Below are 17,043 nucleotides of genomic sequence, written 5' to 3'. Positions count from 1 at the left end.
GCAAGTTTGTGTTGAACCTTAGTCGTGGTTTGCAGAAACTTTCTTATGGAACGATTCATTCTGCCGACTGGGTTGGCCTGCTAACAATCCTGTCCACACCAAGGGAGACCAGGCTTTCAGCTGCCTAACGTCTTCTCAAATCCCTAAAAATAATAAAAAAAAAAATAAAAAGCCCTATATACATTTCTTATTAGAAGGATTACTATTATTGCAGCTGAATTATGCTCTTGGAGTACACATCCTGATTGTCTGCCTAGCAGAGCACTTTCCATTTCCAAGTGAAATGGAAAGTGCGTTAAAGTGAGTTAAAAGGGAAAGAGGAGAATCAATAACAATTAAAGGCAAGACATCAAAAGATTCTGATGCTTAGAGGAGTTAGAAGGTCAGGAAGTTGGACATCATTTATTGAGGGTGAGTTACCTTAATACTGCAGTTGAATCAACTTTATTCCATCCATTTGACCAGTGTCTGCCTCAGTTATCCAGAGAACTTGTAAATTGCAATAGCAGGTAGCAGAGGCACTGTCAAATCCTCTACTGTGTCCCTTTAAGACATTTTATTTAAAAAATATCCCTGATTACAAACAGCTGTTTTGGCAGCTTGACTGGAACACACTGTGCCAACCCAAACAATGCAGCCTCCCAGAACCATTTCATATCTTCTGGTGGAGACCTCTCACTCTCCAAAGCCACAATGAGAGTCTCATCAGCAGCCTGGTTCCCCATATGTGCCCCACACACCACGGCCCTCAGTGGATTAAAGCTCTGTGCACTGATATCCTATCATCTGCCAACACAGACCCTTTTGATAAACCTTAGTCACTCCTCTGGTCGGCATCTTCTGCCCTCACTGGCTAGTGTTGATCTACAGAGTGTCTGTGAACCAGCTCCACTGCTAAGGCTTGCGATCAGGAATAGAAGAAAACTGGTGAAGGAGACAGTTTAAGCAATGAATGACATGGTCATGAAGACAAGGGGCACATGAAGAGAGGTCAACTGAGGCCAGGGACATGAATGCATAACAAAATACTGAGAAAGTCATATAATCTGGAAGTTTGTAAATGCACTGACAGACACCCAGAACAGGAGCAGGAGGAACAGGAGGAGCAATAGTAGCAGTGTTTTGTCAAATCACTAAGGTGTGAATCCTCTGGGCCACTACTGATGATGACATATGCTGTGGGAAGCAGACAGAAAAGAAAGCAGGGTCCAGTGTCATATCTGCAATCTGTGTCTGCAGGTCCCACGCGGCGACGGTTCGCTTTATCCCCCTGCCACTGCACATATGTTTGGGACATATGACAGTTGGACATGACCGAGGGCTAAAATGGGTCACACCGACACAGATGGAGGAAGAATCCCACTGGGTCACTGTGAGATGACTAACACCCACAGAAAAAAGTGAGAAAACGTATGCGTGTCGGCAAAATTTGGTTGACATTGATTCACTTTCCGACATCACATCCCCAAACGAAGCAAGCCAGCCAACTTCAAAAAAGGAATAGGTTCAACAATAAACAGACCACAAAATTATGACACGTCCTTATAGCGTTATCAGACACCACAGGAGCTTAGGACTTAAGGACTTAAGATGCTTTAGATCATCTGGAAATCTGGAAACACCCTGTGATAGCAAGAAAAAAAACATGGACAGTTCAAGGACCCAGAACCATTTCTGGACAGATCAACTCAGATAATAAAGCAGTGAAAAGGGCACAATAGATTAGACCATCTACCCCTGTCACTGTCCTCCTCTCAAATCCTCACATGACAAATTACAGTTAAATCAGCACATTCCTCAAAAGGTGCAAAGTTCATCTCCAGACAAGGCTGGTCTACTCTTCTATCAGCAACACATAGTGTCATTGCTAACAAACAAACAAATGTTTGTTTGTTTGTTTGGACCACCATTAGATTCAGCAAATATGCAGTAACTATTCTTCCTGGGGTCCTCATGTCATGGTCCTCATAAAGACAATACACTTCCAGAACATTCACACCATTAATTATTAATAATAATAATAATAATAATCACTATGCTTTGGGGTAGACGTCCTTGGTTATAAAACCAGTTGATTACCAATGGAACAAGGGTGAGTTTAACGGTCACCCAAACAACTGCACAGAAACGTGACAAAAAAATAGGGGGGGTTGGTATATTTTCTAATCTAAAACTGCAACACCTCTGTCACAGACACAGTGATCAGAAAATGCTAGGGAGTACAACGTGTGTCATTAGTTAGTAGTACTGAATTGATGATTAAGTTTTCAGTTATTTAACCTAATGGGCCTCTCGTGTATGAAGTGGGTAGCACAAGTAGATAATCAACACACCTGCTTCATCTTTCACCTCAAATGAACCATGCCATCAGAACACACACCATGCTGTCATCCATGCATTAGTATGTGGCTGGCATGTGCTCTGTGAGCCTGTCATATGTTAACAGTGGAGCTCTTGGATGAAAGTCAAGTTTGCAGCTGCAGCTTTGGAATAATTCATCGCTCTGCTTTCTACCCAGGAGGAGCCACAGGTAGTTGATGAAGTGGCAGTGCCAAGACTCCCAACTGGCGAAGACGAAGCGCAGCTGCCAGGAGTCAACGCGGCCAGATGCTGCTGCTGATGTACCATGTGTTCCAAGCAGGGCAACAGTGTGTTTGTGTGTGAGCCGGGGTGGAGGGGAGCGAACAGAATGCTTGCCAAGACATTCTCCCACTGATGCCAATCTGACACATGCTTGGGTACTCCCCACGGTTCGTGGTACCATCGCAGCCTTTCTCACAGATCTGTGGGGGGTCCCCGCTCTCTCTTTCCACAGATGAAGTACTTTGCCAAGTCGGAAGCTGGCACTCGCCCATCTATGGGACGATCGTTTCAGGTGTTCTGTGCTGAATGATGTGCTGGCAGCAGGCCACTGGATGTCATCTTCTGCTTACTAGGTAATCATGTTTTCACCATAACCTTTCCCATAAGTCCTCAAGGTTAGCGTGGCTCCTCTCACTCATGACAAATAAATATATGAAGCGCTTTAAAATAATCCATTCGTCACACATAAACAGATGTCCCCCGTAGCAACAAACAAAACGGATCAGATTCCAGTGCCAACATGCCAACTTCCAGGAAATCCAAAATCACGGGTTTCATCGGAGACGACGTTTTTGGCTTTTACGTTGTATCCATAGAAAAAGCGGGAAAATCCAACTGCATTACAGGGACAAAAGAATGTGCAAATGCCTACACCCCTTTGTATACCGTTTTCCCCCACAAACGCGAAATGAGCGGTCTTTGGCGATTCTATTCCTGAGAGTGGAGGGGAGTTCTCTGAAACGAATGCTCCAATTTCATTAGGAACATGCCATCCTCGTTTGCAGTGTGGGGGGATCTGGGAGGGAAGTAAAAACTTTTTGAATGTGGGCCATGTCTGCACCGTTCTCTCATCCAAGGCCCACGACTGCCAGCTGGCGGCTAAATGTGCCCACTTGCACAGTGATGTAAAAGCCAGCCAAGGCAATTGGCACGCGAAGTGGCAAGACTGGCATTTGAGCTAGAGCCAAAAACATCTCTTTGTGGGTTATCTGCATATATGCTGAACTTAACACTTTACTGTCGAGCAGATTTAGGACTGGCTCTGCTGCTCCTCAAAACTGGAATGCATCCCATCCACCAGTACAAATGATGTCAGTGGCTTTATCATGAAAACCATGATGCAACGTGTTAATTAACTTCAAAACAAGCTTGTAATTCTGAAACTATATAATTAAATATAACTGTTTATTTACGTCATAATCATGGTGAAATTGATGTACTGAGTGACGTCAGAGAGGACGTGACGTTTGCTCCACGAGAGCAGCTGGCGTCGTGTAGCCGGAACCTTTGTACCCTCCTGTTTTTCCTTCCGGAAGGAAAACGTGTTGCACCGTCCCTCAGTGGTTCGCGTGCCGGCGTGTGGTCGAGGTAAGGTGAACATGTCGTCTCGACAGCAAGCAGCAGCGTCAGGACGTGTGGAGATGTACTGACAGTGTCTCTGTGAGGAGAATGCCGTCGGTGACAGGAGACGACTTCCTGTCCCGGTGAACGCTCGACTCACCGGAACCACCGTCAGTGCTCTCCGAGGGAAGCTGGTGTCCCGAATCTGATCTTACCGGAGAAAAGACACGAAGCCCTGAACACCTCATCCGTGTAGAATGTCATTTTGTCATTCTTATAAACTCACACACAAATGACAGTTTTAATGCAGAAATAAATGCTCTCTGATTTACACCTGATGTACAGTACACAAACTACAAGGATGGATTCAACATGGATATATATTTGTGGTGAAATAATGCTTGTATTATTATTGCATTGTCAGCCAAAGCAAAGTAAAAGCATGAAGGTAGTTGTTTAGGCTATTTTGCATTTTACATAATGTTTTGTCAAAATCAGAATACTTGTATTATCCTTGTACAAACACATCATGAGTATAGAAACAAAAGAAAAGATTTTGAAAATATTTCATACAGAAATCTGAAATACTGAGTTAATGTGACAAATAAAATTTCGTATTTCATATTAACAAATATAATTGATATAAATAAATAAAGTCTAAAATATATTGAATATGTTTATATACATATATACATTTCAGATATGGTGTGTGTGTGTGTGTGTGTGTGTGTGTGTGAGTGAGTGATTGTGTTCAAAACTGACTTTCTGTGTCTTTGCGAACCAACAGGTGTTTGATATGGATGGAGCAGACTGATGTTCAGACTGTGGATGTTGTGGACAGTGGTGCCCTCATAATGTTCTCAGGACTGCTTGCTGCTCGGGGGTCTCTGAAGTGGACCGCCTGTCACTGGAAATCCACTCTTCACCGAATCTGTTTGCCTAAACACTCTCGGCAGTGGCTCTTGGGAACTGTATTCCATAGATGGACAACAGCACCGTCGAGGATCAACCAGAAGCCGGTCTTTGCCAGAGCTCCAGCATTTGGAGATAAGCTCGCTGTGATCGACAGTAGTGGCAGCCACAGCTACAAGCAGCTGTATGGCAGTAGTGTGGGCCTCGCATTTCAAATCACCAGCACGCTAAACTCTGACTTTAGGGGACTAGAAGGAAAACGAGTGTCCTTCATGTGCTCTAATGATGCTTCCTATACAGTGGCCCAGTGGGCAACGTGGATCAGTGGTGGAACGGCGGTACCACTGTACAGAAAACACCCACCGTCCGAACTGGAGTACATCATATCTGACTCCCAGAGTGAACTCCTGCTGGCTGGGCATCCGCATGCCCAAACCTTGGCGGCCGTGGCACAGAAGCTGGGTCTGCCGTGCCTGACGCTGCCTCCTACCTCTGAGCTTTGCACGCTAAACAAAGATGAGAAGCAAGAGATGGAAGAATCGGACACAGAATGGGCAGAGCGACCAGCTATGATCATCTACACCAGTGGCACTACGGGGAGACCCAAGGGTGTTCTACACACACACAGCACCATCCAGGCCATGGTGAATGAGCTCTTCTGAAGAGAACTACAATTCTGTTTGATCTCCTTTTCGTGAGTGTAGATGTTTTACATAAGCACATGATCTCCTTAGTATCTTTAAGATGAAAAATCAGGTCGGCAGAGGGACAGAACTGATTCACTGATTCATTTGAGTCAAATTGTCTGCTGTTGTCATGGAGCTATAGGCTGTTTGAGTCAAGGCCCAAACAGACTTGGGTGGAACTGAGTGGACTCTGCAGAGGTCAAAGCGGACGTCTGTAAGGCCCGAGCACGCACACCGCAACATTCTACGGGCCGCGTGGACTCTGCTCCGTGTACTGGTGCGAGTGAGTCCACGGGGTCATAAAATGTTGCAGAGGAGCTCCTTAGGACACATGACAGAAAAAGAGATCAAATGCTAAAGGGACAATTCCTCTTTACTTCAGAAATAAAATTAAATCCGATTTAAAATGACCATAAACCCAATTCCAAATGACAATGGCCATTTGATTTCAACTTAATTCTGAAGTAAGAGGCTGTTCCACACAGGGTGCTAATAATGTGATCCTCCATGTTGTTGCAATCTGAGTGTCACCTCAGAATGTCCATGTGAGTGTATTTGTTTCCTTCTGGTAGATGTAAACATGTAAAGACGTCCGCCCCCAATCCAATCAGAACCCCCAGACTTAAGCGGAATTGAATAAAGCCGATCAAATGTGTTTTCCATGAAAACCTCAAACGTAAACTGAAATGAAAATACTTAAATTCTGAGTCATTTAATTGTGATGATTTCTGAATTTAAAAATCATCATATAACCGTAGCCCTTTCTGATGCTTCCTCCTTCAGCTGGTTCTGGATCGTTCACATACATTTGCGACAGTTCAAGTAGCTGTGACCAAACCTCCTGTTGTCCATCTACCTAACTGAAGACGTTGGGTGATCAGTGTGTTTTTTTTTTTCAGTGAAACACATCTGTATATCGAAATTCATCACACACAGACTGATATATTTCAAGTGCTTATTTCTATTGAGGATTGGTACTTACAGCTAATGAAAACCCAGAATTCAGCATCTCACAAAACTATTATCAAAATGAAAAGAAATAGACACGAGTAACATGTCAGTCTGTTTGTGATCAATCTGTATATGAAGATGTGTTTCACTTTCTGTATTGATAAACTGGAAAAAACACACACTTTGATGATATTCTAATTTTTGGAGAGAACTACTACTACTACTCCAGAACTTGTGCGGGAGGTTGAGGTTGATTATAGCTCCCCAGTTTAGTCGCCATGTGTTGGAGTTTTCCCCATTGAACGAGAGGGTCCCTTCCCTTTGCCTTCGGGTGGGGGATAGGTCTCTCACTGTCATGTCGGCCTATGGGCCAAACGGCAGTGCAGAGTACCCGGGCCTTCTTGGAGGCCCTGGGGGGAGTACGAGAAGGTGCTCCAACTGGGGACTCCATCGTTGTTCTGGGGGACTTCAACGCCCATGTGGGCAGCGGCAGTATTACCTGGAGGGGAGTGATTGGGAAGAACGGCCTCCCTGATCTGAACCCGAGTGGTGTTCTGTTTCTGGACTTCTGTGCTAGTCACAGTTTGTCCATTACAAACACCATGTTCGAGCATAAGGGTGTCCATAACCACACGTGGCACCAGGACACCCTAGGCCGGAGGTCAATGATCGACTTTGTAGTTGTGTCATCTGGCCTCCGGCTGTATGTCTTGGACACTCGGGTGAAGAGAGGGGCGGAGCTGTCAGCTGATCACCACCTGGTGGTAAGTTGGATCCGCTGCCCCGGGGGAAACCGGACAGACTTGGCAGGCCCAAACGAACAGTGCGGGTCTGCTGGGAATGTCTGGCGGAACCCACCGTGAGAGGGGTCTTCAACTCCCACCTCCGGGAGAACTTCGACCAGCTCCCGAGGGAGGCTGGGGACATCGAGTCCGAGTAGACCATGTTCTCTGCTTCCATTGTCGAAGCAGCCGCTCAGAGCTGTGGTCGCAAGGTCTCCGGTGCCTGTCGTGGCGGCAATCCGCGAACCCGGTGGTGGACACCGGAAGTAAGGAATGCTGTCGAGCTGAAGGAGGAGTCCTATTGGGCCTGGCTGGCTCGTGGGACTCCTGAGGCAGCTGACGGGTACCGGCAGGCCAAACGTACCGCGGTCCGGGCGGTTGTGGAGGCAAAAACTCTGGTCTGGGAGAGGTTCGGGGAGGCCATGGAGGAGGACTACCGGTCCAGAAGAGATTCTGGCAAACCGTCCGGTGCCTCAGGAGGGGGAAGCAGTGCTCCGCCAACACTGTGTACAGTGGAGGCGGGGGAGCTGCTGACCGCAAACGGTGGATGTTGTTGGGTGGTGGAAGGAGTACTTTGAGGATCTCCTCAATCCCACTGTCATGTCACGCCACATTGCCACCGAGGCACTTCGGAAGCACCTCTGTGGCAAAGCACCTGGGGTGGATGAGATCTGCCCTGAGTAGCTCAAGTCCCTGGATGTTGTAGGGCTGTCGTGGCTGACACGTCTCTGCAGCATCGCATGGCAGACGGGAACAGTGCCTCTGGATTGACAGATTGAGGTGGTGGTCCCCCTTTTCGAAAAGGGGGACCGGAGGATGTGTTCCAACTATCATGGAACACATCCTCACACTCCTCAGCCTCCCTGGGAAAGTCTATTCGAGGGTACTGGAGAGGAGAGTTTGACCGATAGTCGAACCTCGGATTCAGGAGGAACAATGTGGTTCTCGTCCTGGCCGTGGAACAACGGACCAGTTCTACACCCTCACCAGAGTGCTTGAGGGGTCATGGGAGTTTGCCCAACCAGTCCACATGTGTTTTGTGGACATGGAGTAGGCATTCGACCCTGTCCCTCGTGGCATCTTGTGGGAGGTACTCCTGGAGTATGGGATCGGGGGCCCTTTGCTAAGGGCTGTACGGTCTCTATACGCCGGGAGTAGGAGTCTGGTTCGTATTGCCGGCAGTAAGTCGGACCTGTTCCCGGTGCATGTCGGTCTCAGGCAGGGCTGCCCTTTATCACCGGTTCTGTTCATTATTTTTATGGACAGAATTTCTAGGCGCAGCCAGGGACCAGTGGGGGTCTGGTTCGGGAGCCACCGGATTTCATCTCTGCTTTTTGCAGATGATGTTGTCCTGTTGGCTCCTTTGAGTCAGGACCTTCAGCATGCACTGGGGCGGTTCACAGCCGAGTGTGAAGCGGTTGGGATGAGAATCAGCACCTCCAAGTCCGAGGCCATGGACTTGAGACATGAGACTGACAGGCGGATCAGTGCAGCAGCCACAGTAATGCGGTCTCTGTACTGGTCCGTCGTGAAGAAGGAGCTGAGCCAAAAGGCGAAGCTCTCGATCTACCGGTCAATCTACGTTCCTACCCTCACCTATGGTCATGAACTCTGGATCATGGAACTCTGGACCGAAAGAGTAAGATCTCGGATTCAAGCGGCTCAAATTAGTTTCCTCCGCAGGGTGGCGGGGTGCTCCCTTAGCGATAGGGTGAGGAGCTCTCTCACCCTGGAGGAGCTCAGAGTAGAGCTGCTGCTCCTCCACATTGAGAGGAGCCAGCTGAGGTGGCTCAGGCATCTGTATCGGATGCCCCCTGGACGCCTTGCGAGGGAGGTGTTTCAGGCATGCCCCACTGGGAGGAGACCCCGGGGAAGACCCAGGACACGCTGGAGTGACTATGTCGCTCGGCTGGCTTCGAAACCACCTTGGGGTCCTCCTGGAAGAACTGGAGGAGGTGGCCGGGGAGAGGGAAGTCTGGGTGTCCCTGCTTGGAATGCTCCCCCCTGTGACCTGGTGCCAGATGAAGCGGAAGATGATGGATGGAACTACTACTACTAATGCATAGAATAAGCAATAAAATGATAAAACACAAGACAAACAAAGAACAGACACAGGACATAAAAGAAGACAAAAGATACATTCTGGGTGATGGTGACAGGAGAAAGTTAGTGATCAAATTGTCTGAAGGTTCTCAATCATCCAGGTCATTGTATCTTGCTGGGTTAAATCGTAGGCAACTGGACTTCTGGTTTACTTGAAGACGTTTCTCCACTCATCCGAGAAGCTTCATCAGTTCTGAACTGACTTGGGTTGTTAGCTCACACAAAGGAGTGTGGGTATCAGGTCCCCCTCCCTGGGTGTCTTGTCCTTGGGATGGACTAGTGTCTGCCTCAGGGTATTGTTGGGTTTGAAATGTACCGGGATGTTGTGTTTGTTAAAAATCCTCCTTAGCTTCTCTGATACACCAGAGACCAGAGGGAGTATAGGATGACCACACTCTTCCTCTTGGGGTTGTTGTCCTCTTTGTTGGTGACCTTCTTCTTGTTGGATTTGGAGAAAGCCCAGTTAGGGTATCCAGAGCCCTTGAGAGCCTCCCAGACATGGGTTCTCTCTTTGTGCTTCCCTTTTTTTCCCTCTAGTAGGAACACTCTGTGCTCTGTGGTTCAGGGTCCGAATGACTTCTGATTTGTGTTCCAGTGGGTGGTGTGAGTCAAAGAGAAAGTACTGGTCTCCTGTCGTCTTCTATTTGAACCGAACAGTCCAGAAAGGGCAGGTGGTCGCCACTGATGTCCTCACGTGTGAACTTGATTCTTTATTGAATCTTTATTCAGGCAGAGTTCAAGCAGGGCGCAGACCTGTTCTGGTGTGAGGTTGGTCCTGTCGGGGAGGGGAGTGATCTAGTTCTAACTTACCTTTCACTGCTGTGACTGCCTCTGATGTGGGAATCACTGTTGCCAACTCCCCAGCATCGGAAGTCGCTATTAGCCCGCCCAGAAGTCGCTAAAAGTCGCTAGACGATGCGAGCGGTCCAATCCAGGACGTGAGAGCGGGGGGGGTGCAAGGAAGCGACAGTCCACGCTGTTCTCAACTCTGCCCCCCGCCCCTCTCTGCCTGTGTCTCTCTTCCACTGCCCCTCTCTGTCTCTTACCTGAACGGGGAAAGAGAGAAAACGGCGCAATTATTTTTTCCCCCTCCCGCGATCTTGGAGCCTCTGATCACCAAAAAAAGTCGCTAGATTTGTCGCTAGTTGCTTTTGACTAATTTTCTCGCTAGGGGGGTCCAGAAAGTCGCTAAAAATAGCGACAAAGTCGCTAAGTTGGCAACACTGGTGGGAATGCGTGTGTCTGTGTGTGATGAATCTGTGTAAAGATGTCCTATTTATTGTGTTGAACCATACTGAAGAATCTATGTCATCAAACGTCTGTGTAGTGTTTGCAGTAACACTCCTGCTATCCTCCTGGATTGTCATGGTAGTGCACTGACTTCTGCGATCAGTGAAAACAGGATGTGAGTGTTTTGCCTCCTGGTTGCTTACAGTGAGCGCCCTGATTGACACATGTAGAATATTCAGCAGACAATTAGTGGAAGCTTTTTTGATAAGAATAAGAATAAGAATAAGAATATGTGATTTTCATTGTAATAGAACACCACTATTGTCCAAAATATTGCATTTTAGGTCATTTAAAGTCTGTCAAACTCTACAACAGTAATGTTTTAGTTGACTTTAATTCGGTGTAGGCAGCAGAGAAATAACTTGCATGTTTGCAAGCACACAAGAAGCAAAAAAGCACACACACCCATTTCTGCCTCCCTGATGAGCATAATTCTGCTTTTGTTCTACTGGAGCTTTCTAAATTATCATTAATTTATGCCATTAAAGATCTGGCCAAGATTTCTCTGGATATTTTTAAGCTAAATTGACCTACATGTCCCATTAGTGTGGAAAATGAAATCACTCTGAATGAAGGCACCGTCTTATTTCTCTCTGCTTCTCTGAGTTCGTGAAGAAGGTAACTTTGGCTGAAGGTTTTGACAAGAACACTTCCAAATATATGACTGGATGTGAGACGTTTCCCTTCATTGTCGAGGTGTTTTGTGCATGACGTGCACACATGCCAAGAGCATGAACAGTGTCAGATGAGCACAGAGTCGTCGGTATTTGTCACAGGAATAGACAGCCCAGCAGACGTGTGAACCTTCAGTTGACTTCTGTAGTTTTCATCATGTGGCCCATGGTGGACGTTTCAGCACCCTGGATTTCCACCGGCTACGTGTGCGTTGCGTCTCCGATCCGTCTTTGCTCCGTCAGCGCGCTCCGACAATCCCCACCGGATGCGTTTCTACTGCGTCGCGGCTCTGGTCCGTCAGTCACGTGACCGACAAGTTCCCGCGGTGAAAACACGTGTAATCGCACGAAACTACATGTATGTGTGATAAATCCAGGAAGAAACACAAGTGTCTCCAGGTGGAGAAGCAGAGGACTTACTTGTGTTTGACTTTTTTTTTTCGGTGTTTTGTGGTTTTACCATGGACAAGTAACTTGTTAGTAAATAAATACTCGAATAAATGTACTGTGTTGAACGTACTGATGTAATAGTATGAAATACGATCTGCCGTCAACCTTCGAGCGTTTTATTCTGAGTAGTCAGATGTTTTATTTGTTGTTTATTTGTTGTTTCTGTGTTGATTTTCCTGCCCCCCTCGATGGATTTTGTGCCAGATTTCTGCGTCTCAGCTCCAGCATCCATCAGAAATAAAACCTCTGCGTATTTGCGACGCAGCACTCCGGACTGACGGAGCTGATACGGAGCGGAGACACAACGCAACACAGTCGGTGTAAATGGACCCATTAACTAGAATGGAAACGTATTTGATCCGGCGCCGTGCCGGATCGGAGACGCACACGCAGCCGGTGGAAATGGGGGGTTTATTGCCAAGACAATGACTTTACATTTACACGTGCAGTGGAAAGTACTCAGTGGTGTGACCATATACGACACTGGGATGAAATGCCAAGATAGAAACTGCAGCAGCATTAGCTGGACTTACTTGGGTCTTTGTTGGCTCTGTTTTTGTGTGTCCAATCTAATGTTTTCACAGGGAAATAAGCACAGAATTGAAGTTCAGTGGCTGATGAAAATGATGAGATCGGATGGGATGAACGTCGTCTTTACTCTGAGTCTGTTTTGATAAAACGGAAGTAATTGGACGTCACGTAGGAATATCTGTGAGAAGTGGTGCTGCTCAGAATGCCTTATGGTGCTGAGATGCACGTTCAAAGGCGTCGTTCCATCTTAAAGACAAGCTGAGAACTTTCCTCTGATGGACATATGCATACATGTATGTAATTGACCTTTGATCCATGACATTGTTTTGTCAAAGGTTTACCTGCCTGCTTTAATTGTCCTCTGTCTCATGTTGCTGTGTGCTGCAATAGAATTGTCACACAATGGTCATTCTTGCAAATGCAGAAATGTTCTACTTGAGAAAAAAATGAATATAAGTAAAAAAAAACCAAAATGTTATGACTCACAGTATTACAAATTATAGTGTATTTCATCTGTGCAGTGTTGAAAAAGCCATTAGTGTCACATTAGGCGTTCACTCGTATTCACCTCTCAGTGTCAAGAGGTTTTTCTCTTTTTTTTATAAGTATTTTAAAATTAAAAGTTGACTTTTTTCATCCACAAAGATGACAGCTCTCGGTTTGAAACCCTCAAAACAATGTTAGATCCATTAATATCAACTCTTCCATTTCTGTGGCTTTCAAAGAGGACAGAGGTGAAGACTGTCAGGACCTCTGGAATCACCCGTGGAATGTGGAAGCTGCCAAACTGACTGAATGAAGCTGAAGCTTTTGAAAATGATCTGTTGTGTCCTTGTCTGCCTCAGGTCCAGTGTCTGGTCTCAGAGTGGGGGTGGTCCAGAGATGACGTCATCCTTCACACCTTGCCGTTACACCACGTCCACGGCATCGTCAACAAGCTGCTGTGCCCGTTGTGGGTGGGCGCCACCTGCATTATGCTGCCTGAATTTCACCCTCAACAGGTGCAGACACTTCTTTTCCACTCGACTCTTTCTTTGGATGCGAGCCCACCTCTACACAAAAGCAGCAGTTACACAAGTGTTGTCAGACGTACCAGTGCTAAGCGGGGTCGGTGGTACGATAGCCCACCCAGCTTGCCAGTTTTTCACTGTGTGAACTTAGATGACTTCGTCATTTACTACTGCGTCTCTTGTTACTGCTGTGTACTCACCCACTCATAATGGTGTTTAGTGGTATTACCAAGATGCCAGGTGTGGGTGGGCATTAGTCTTACCTGGGGGGGGGGCAAAAAAACAAAAAAAATGCAATGCTAAACTAGCTAAAAATCCAACGTGTGTGTATAAAATAATCCATGTGTATCAAATTTGGACCATAATTTAAACTGTTCTACAGGGTAAATATACAAGGTTAAAATAAAGTGCTAGTATGTGTTGAAGCTCCAGGTGCAGCGCCGCTGTGTCCATTAAAACATAACATTCAGACACTAATGTAGCAGCTAATTGTTAGATTCCATCTATGAAACCAACATTTATCTAACCAAAGGTTTTCTGTCAGCCAATATTCCAAAAGCTCCAAAGAGCTGCAGATCACCTCAGTGGATCTCTCTCTCCCCTGGGATGACGACCCACGATCATATCTGTATTCCCGACTGTTAGCTTCTAGCTGGTAGCTGGTAGCTTTTAGCTGCTAGCTGTTAGCTACTAGCTGCTCCCGGCCAGCGGCCTCCATTGGCACCTCTTCTCATCTCCGACAACCCAGGGGAAAAATTCCAAACGGCCGTTATTTGTATTAAGTGACCACATATGTGGAATCTGAAGTGTATGTCCACACGTACAGAGGTATTCTGTAGTCTGTGTGCAGTTCCATCTGTGATCCCCACCTTCATCAGTGTTTCCTCTTTTCTTCTTCCTCCACTCTTCACGTAGTTGTGACAGTCTCCTCCTCATCGTCCTCCTCCTCCTCCTCCCTCTTTGCCTGTCACACTAAGTGTTTGGGGCTCAGTGATGAATTGCCCTGTGTGGCTTTGTATCTGACCGATGCAGACTCACGGTAGGGGCTTAAGCAGTGGATCAATCGATGAGCTGACATTGAAGAATAATGGTGCTTGTTTGGCCCTCAGAAGGGAGGGGAAGATGGTGTGTGTGTGTGTGTGTGTGTGTGTGTGTGTGTGTGTGTGTGTGTGTGTGTTTAACCTGGGAACATGTAGTATGTGTGTGTTTTGCCTGTATGTCCAAGCGTGGAGAGCCTAATGCCAGTGAATGGAGATGCAGAGAAGGACCTTTGAAGGACGTATCTGTCAGCCTTAGTAATCAGTATTCGACTGTTGTCCCTGACCTTGTGTACAAAACCTTTTCTCTCATCCTCAGAAGAACACCTTTATTTTCCTCCTCCTGAAGTTCCGCTGTTGAAAGGATCAGTAAATTGTCTTTCAATCTCTGAAGAGCTCTGATGGGCGAACTGAGCTTTTGCTTTGCTTTGTTTTTGAGAGTTAACCGACAGTTTATTCAAAGGTTATTTTTATGTTTTAGATCCACAATAGGATCTGAATGAAGTACTTTATTCGTCCCAGATTTCCCAGAATCTCAAAATTCCTTCATTCCATCAGCTCTAGTGAAATTGGAAAAAAATCAGTTGCAATTTATTTCTTGTATCATCCCACTTATGAGGAGGGGGTATTTTTTGAGCTTTTTATTTTCCTCCATGTAAGGGTAGAGATGATTACATGAGGTGAGATCATGAGCAGCAAGTATGAAGTTTAGAGTACGGGACTTGATAGATCAATGTGATTTTATTCCTGTTCAAGAGAAATTCACAAAAGAAATACACATCGGTTGTTGGGCTTGAGTTTGTCATATAATGCTTCCAGTGTATTTCTTGAGCATACTGGAGATAATCCTCAACAAACATTTACATAAAGCAAGCATATTTGCCCTTAGACTATTAAAAACAGCAAGAAATGTGCAAATACATTTGCAATTAATCATTAGTTAACTTTGGAAAACATGTGATTAATCGTGACTAAATATGAATGGTTTGACAGCCCATGTATAGATACTATATAAGTGTGTGTGTGTGTGTGTGTGTATTGTGTGTGTAAAATGCAGACTTTGCTATCCTTTCACTGATTAATTTCCATTCATTTTGTCCGGTTTTCTCCCAAACCTCAAGCCTCGGTCACAACTGCTCAAATTGACTTCATTCCTTCATTTAGTACTTGAGGGTTTTACAGGCTGTGGGAGTAAAGTTCCAAGGTCCAATAGCACTACTGGTGCTCACAGACGTTTAGGATGCAGACCATGGCTCTGGGCTCTCAACACATCCTGTCCCTCAAGCCGACTCTTTTGATGGACATAAATTGCCTCGCTCTCCCCTTCAGACTGGACGCTCTGCTGCTCTTGATTGACACCTCCCAGGGTGGTCACAGCAGCCAGTCAATAAAGCTGCTCTCTTGTATCTCTATGTGCAGGTAGCAGACACGTCCTCCTGTGGAGATTAACATGTATACATGTTCAATTAGGAAGTGCTTGTCCTCTTATTTTAATGTGTGTGTGTGTGTGTTTATTATCACACATCAGCAAATATTGCTGAGTTGACGACATGGCGCCTCGAAGAAGAGTTCAGAGAATGATTCCTTGCATTTTCAGAAGCACAGCACAGCACTGTCTGCGCCATCGTTCACCTTCACTGACTTCATGCTGTCGTCCAGTCCTCCCATTGTCGACTGCACTGCAGACAGAGAGTGTGTGTGTGTGTGTGTGTGTGTGTGTGAGAGACATACAACCACTGGCCTTGAACATGTTATCTCAACATTATTTTTGCATGTTGTTCACATTTATGTCCACGTCTACACACACGTTTGATTCCATTTTGTTTCATTTCCTCCCCATGTCAGGAGACACATGAGAAGTAGTCACATCTACCTGTGTGCCAGTGTCAGTTCAGTCTGCTGTCTTCTCCCCTGACCTTTTCAAATCGTTCTTTTTCCCTGTGTTGTTGTGGCATTTTTAGAGAGGTTTGATATGAGGTTGCGTCTTGCGGACCTCACTCTGCTATTTACATCCAGTAAAAGAAACAAAATGGCACCCTTTCATATCACATCCCCTAATGGAATGAATGTGGATTGAATCATTGCCATTCCTGTTGATAAGCCTTATCTCTGTGCTCCCTCTGCCCTCTCAGCCATCCATTGTTCTCTCTCTCTTTCTCTCTTCTGTCTCACAGGTGTGGGAGAGACTGCTGAGCTCCAAGGCTCCACTGGTTAATGTGTTCATGGCCGTGCCAACAATTTATTCTCAACTAATCCACTACTATGATCAACACTTCACACAACCTCATGTCAAGGACTTTGTCAAAGCCGTCTGCAAAGAGAGAATCAGGTACTGAATGTACAAGCAATGAAAGCTGTTGTTCTTGGTAAATGTATTCTTCGATGGACCCTGCCACATGGTGTGAGAACTGAGGTTTAGAGCCATGAATATCATGAAGGTTACATGCACCTTTACCATTTATATTATACGACAGAAAAAATACTTTGCTTACAAATATTAGATTGCATTCACACACATTTATACAGACAAATTTGTGTCACTACGGGACGACTGAGCAGGTCTGGTAGACAGTCATCGATCATATGTACAGAGGTGTAATATCTACTTTTCAGACACAGTCGTTTTGTTTAGTTTTTTTAGGGGTGTCCCAGTATTACTTTCACACAGCACAAGTTGTGTATGTATGCGGATG

The 17,043-nt window shown here is 45.9% G+C and overlaps 1 protein-coding gene across 1 annotated transcript; it reads left to right on the top strand.

Annotated features, from left to right (window-relative positions):
- Positions 1-4,032: 4,032 nt before the first annotated feature.
- LOC144741863 (malonate--CoA ligase ACSF3, mitochondrial-like) lies at positions 4,033-16,679 on the top strand (the record flags this gene model as incomplete). The annotated part of the gene is made up of 4 exons (XM_078624357.1): positions 4,033-4,067; positions 4,712-5,480; positions 13,149-13,304; positions 16,525-16,679. Coding segments are annotated over exons 1-4 (1,115 nt in total), but the record flags the coding sequence as incomplete, so codon positions are not given.
- Between the last annotated feature and the right edge of the window lie 364 nt (positions 16,680-17,043).

This window comes from Lampetra planeri, unplaced genomic scaffold (genome assembly GCF_965212315.1).
Source record: "Lampetra planeri unplaced genomic scaffold, kcLamPlan1.2.h2 scaffold_750, whole genome shotgun sequence".
NCBI classification, from domain to species: domain Eukaryota; kingdom Metazoa; phylum Chordata; class Hyperoartia; order Petromyzontiformes; family Petromyzontidae; genus Lampetra; species Lampetra planeri.
This window is presented reverse-complemented; position numbering and strand designations above follow the sequence as displayed.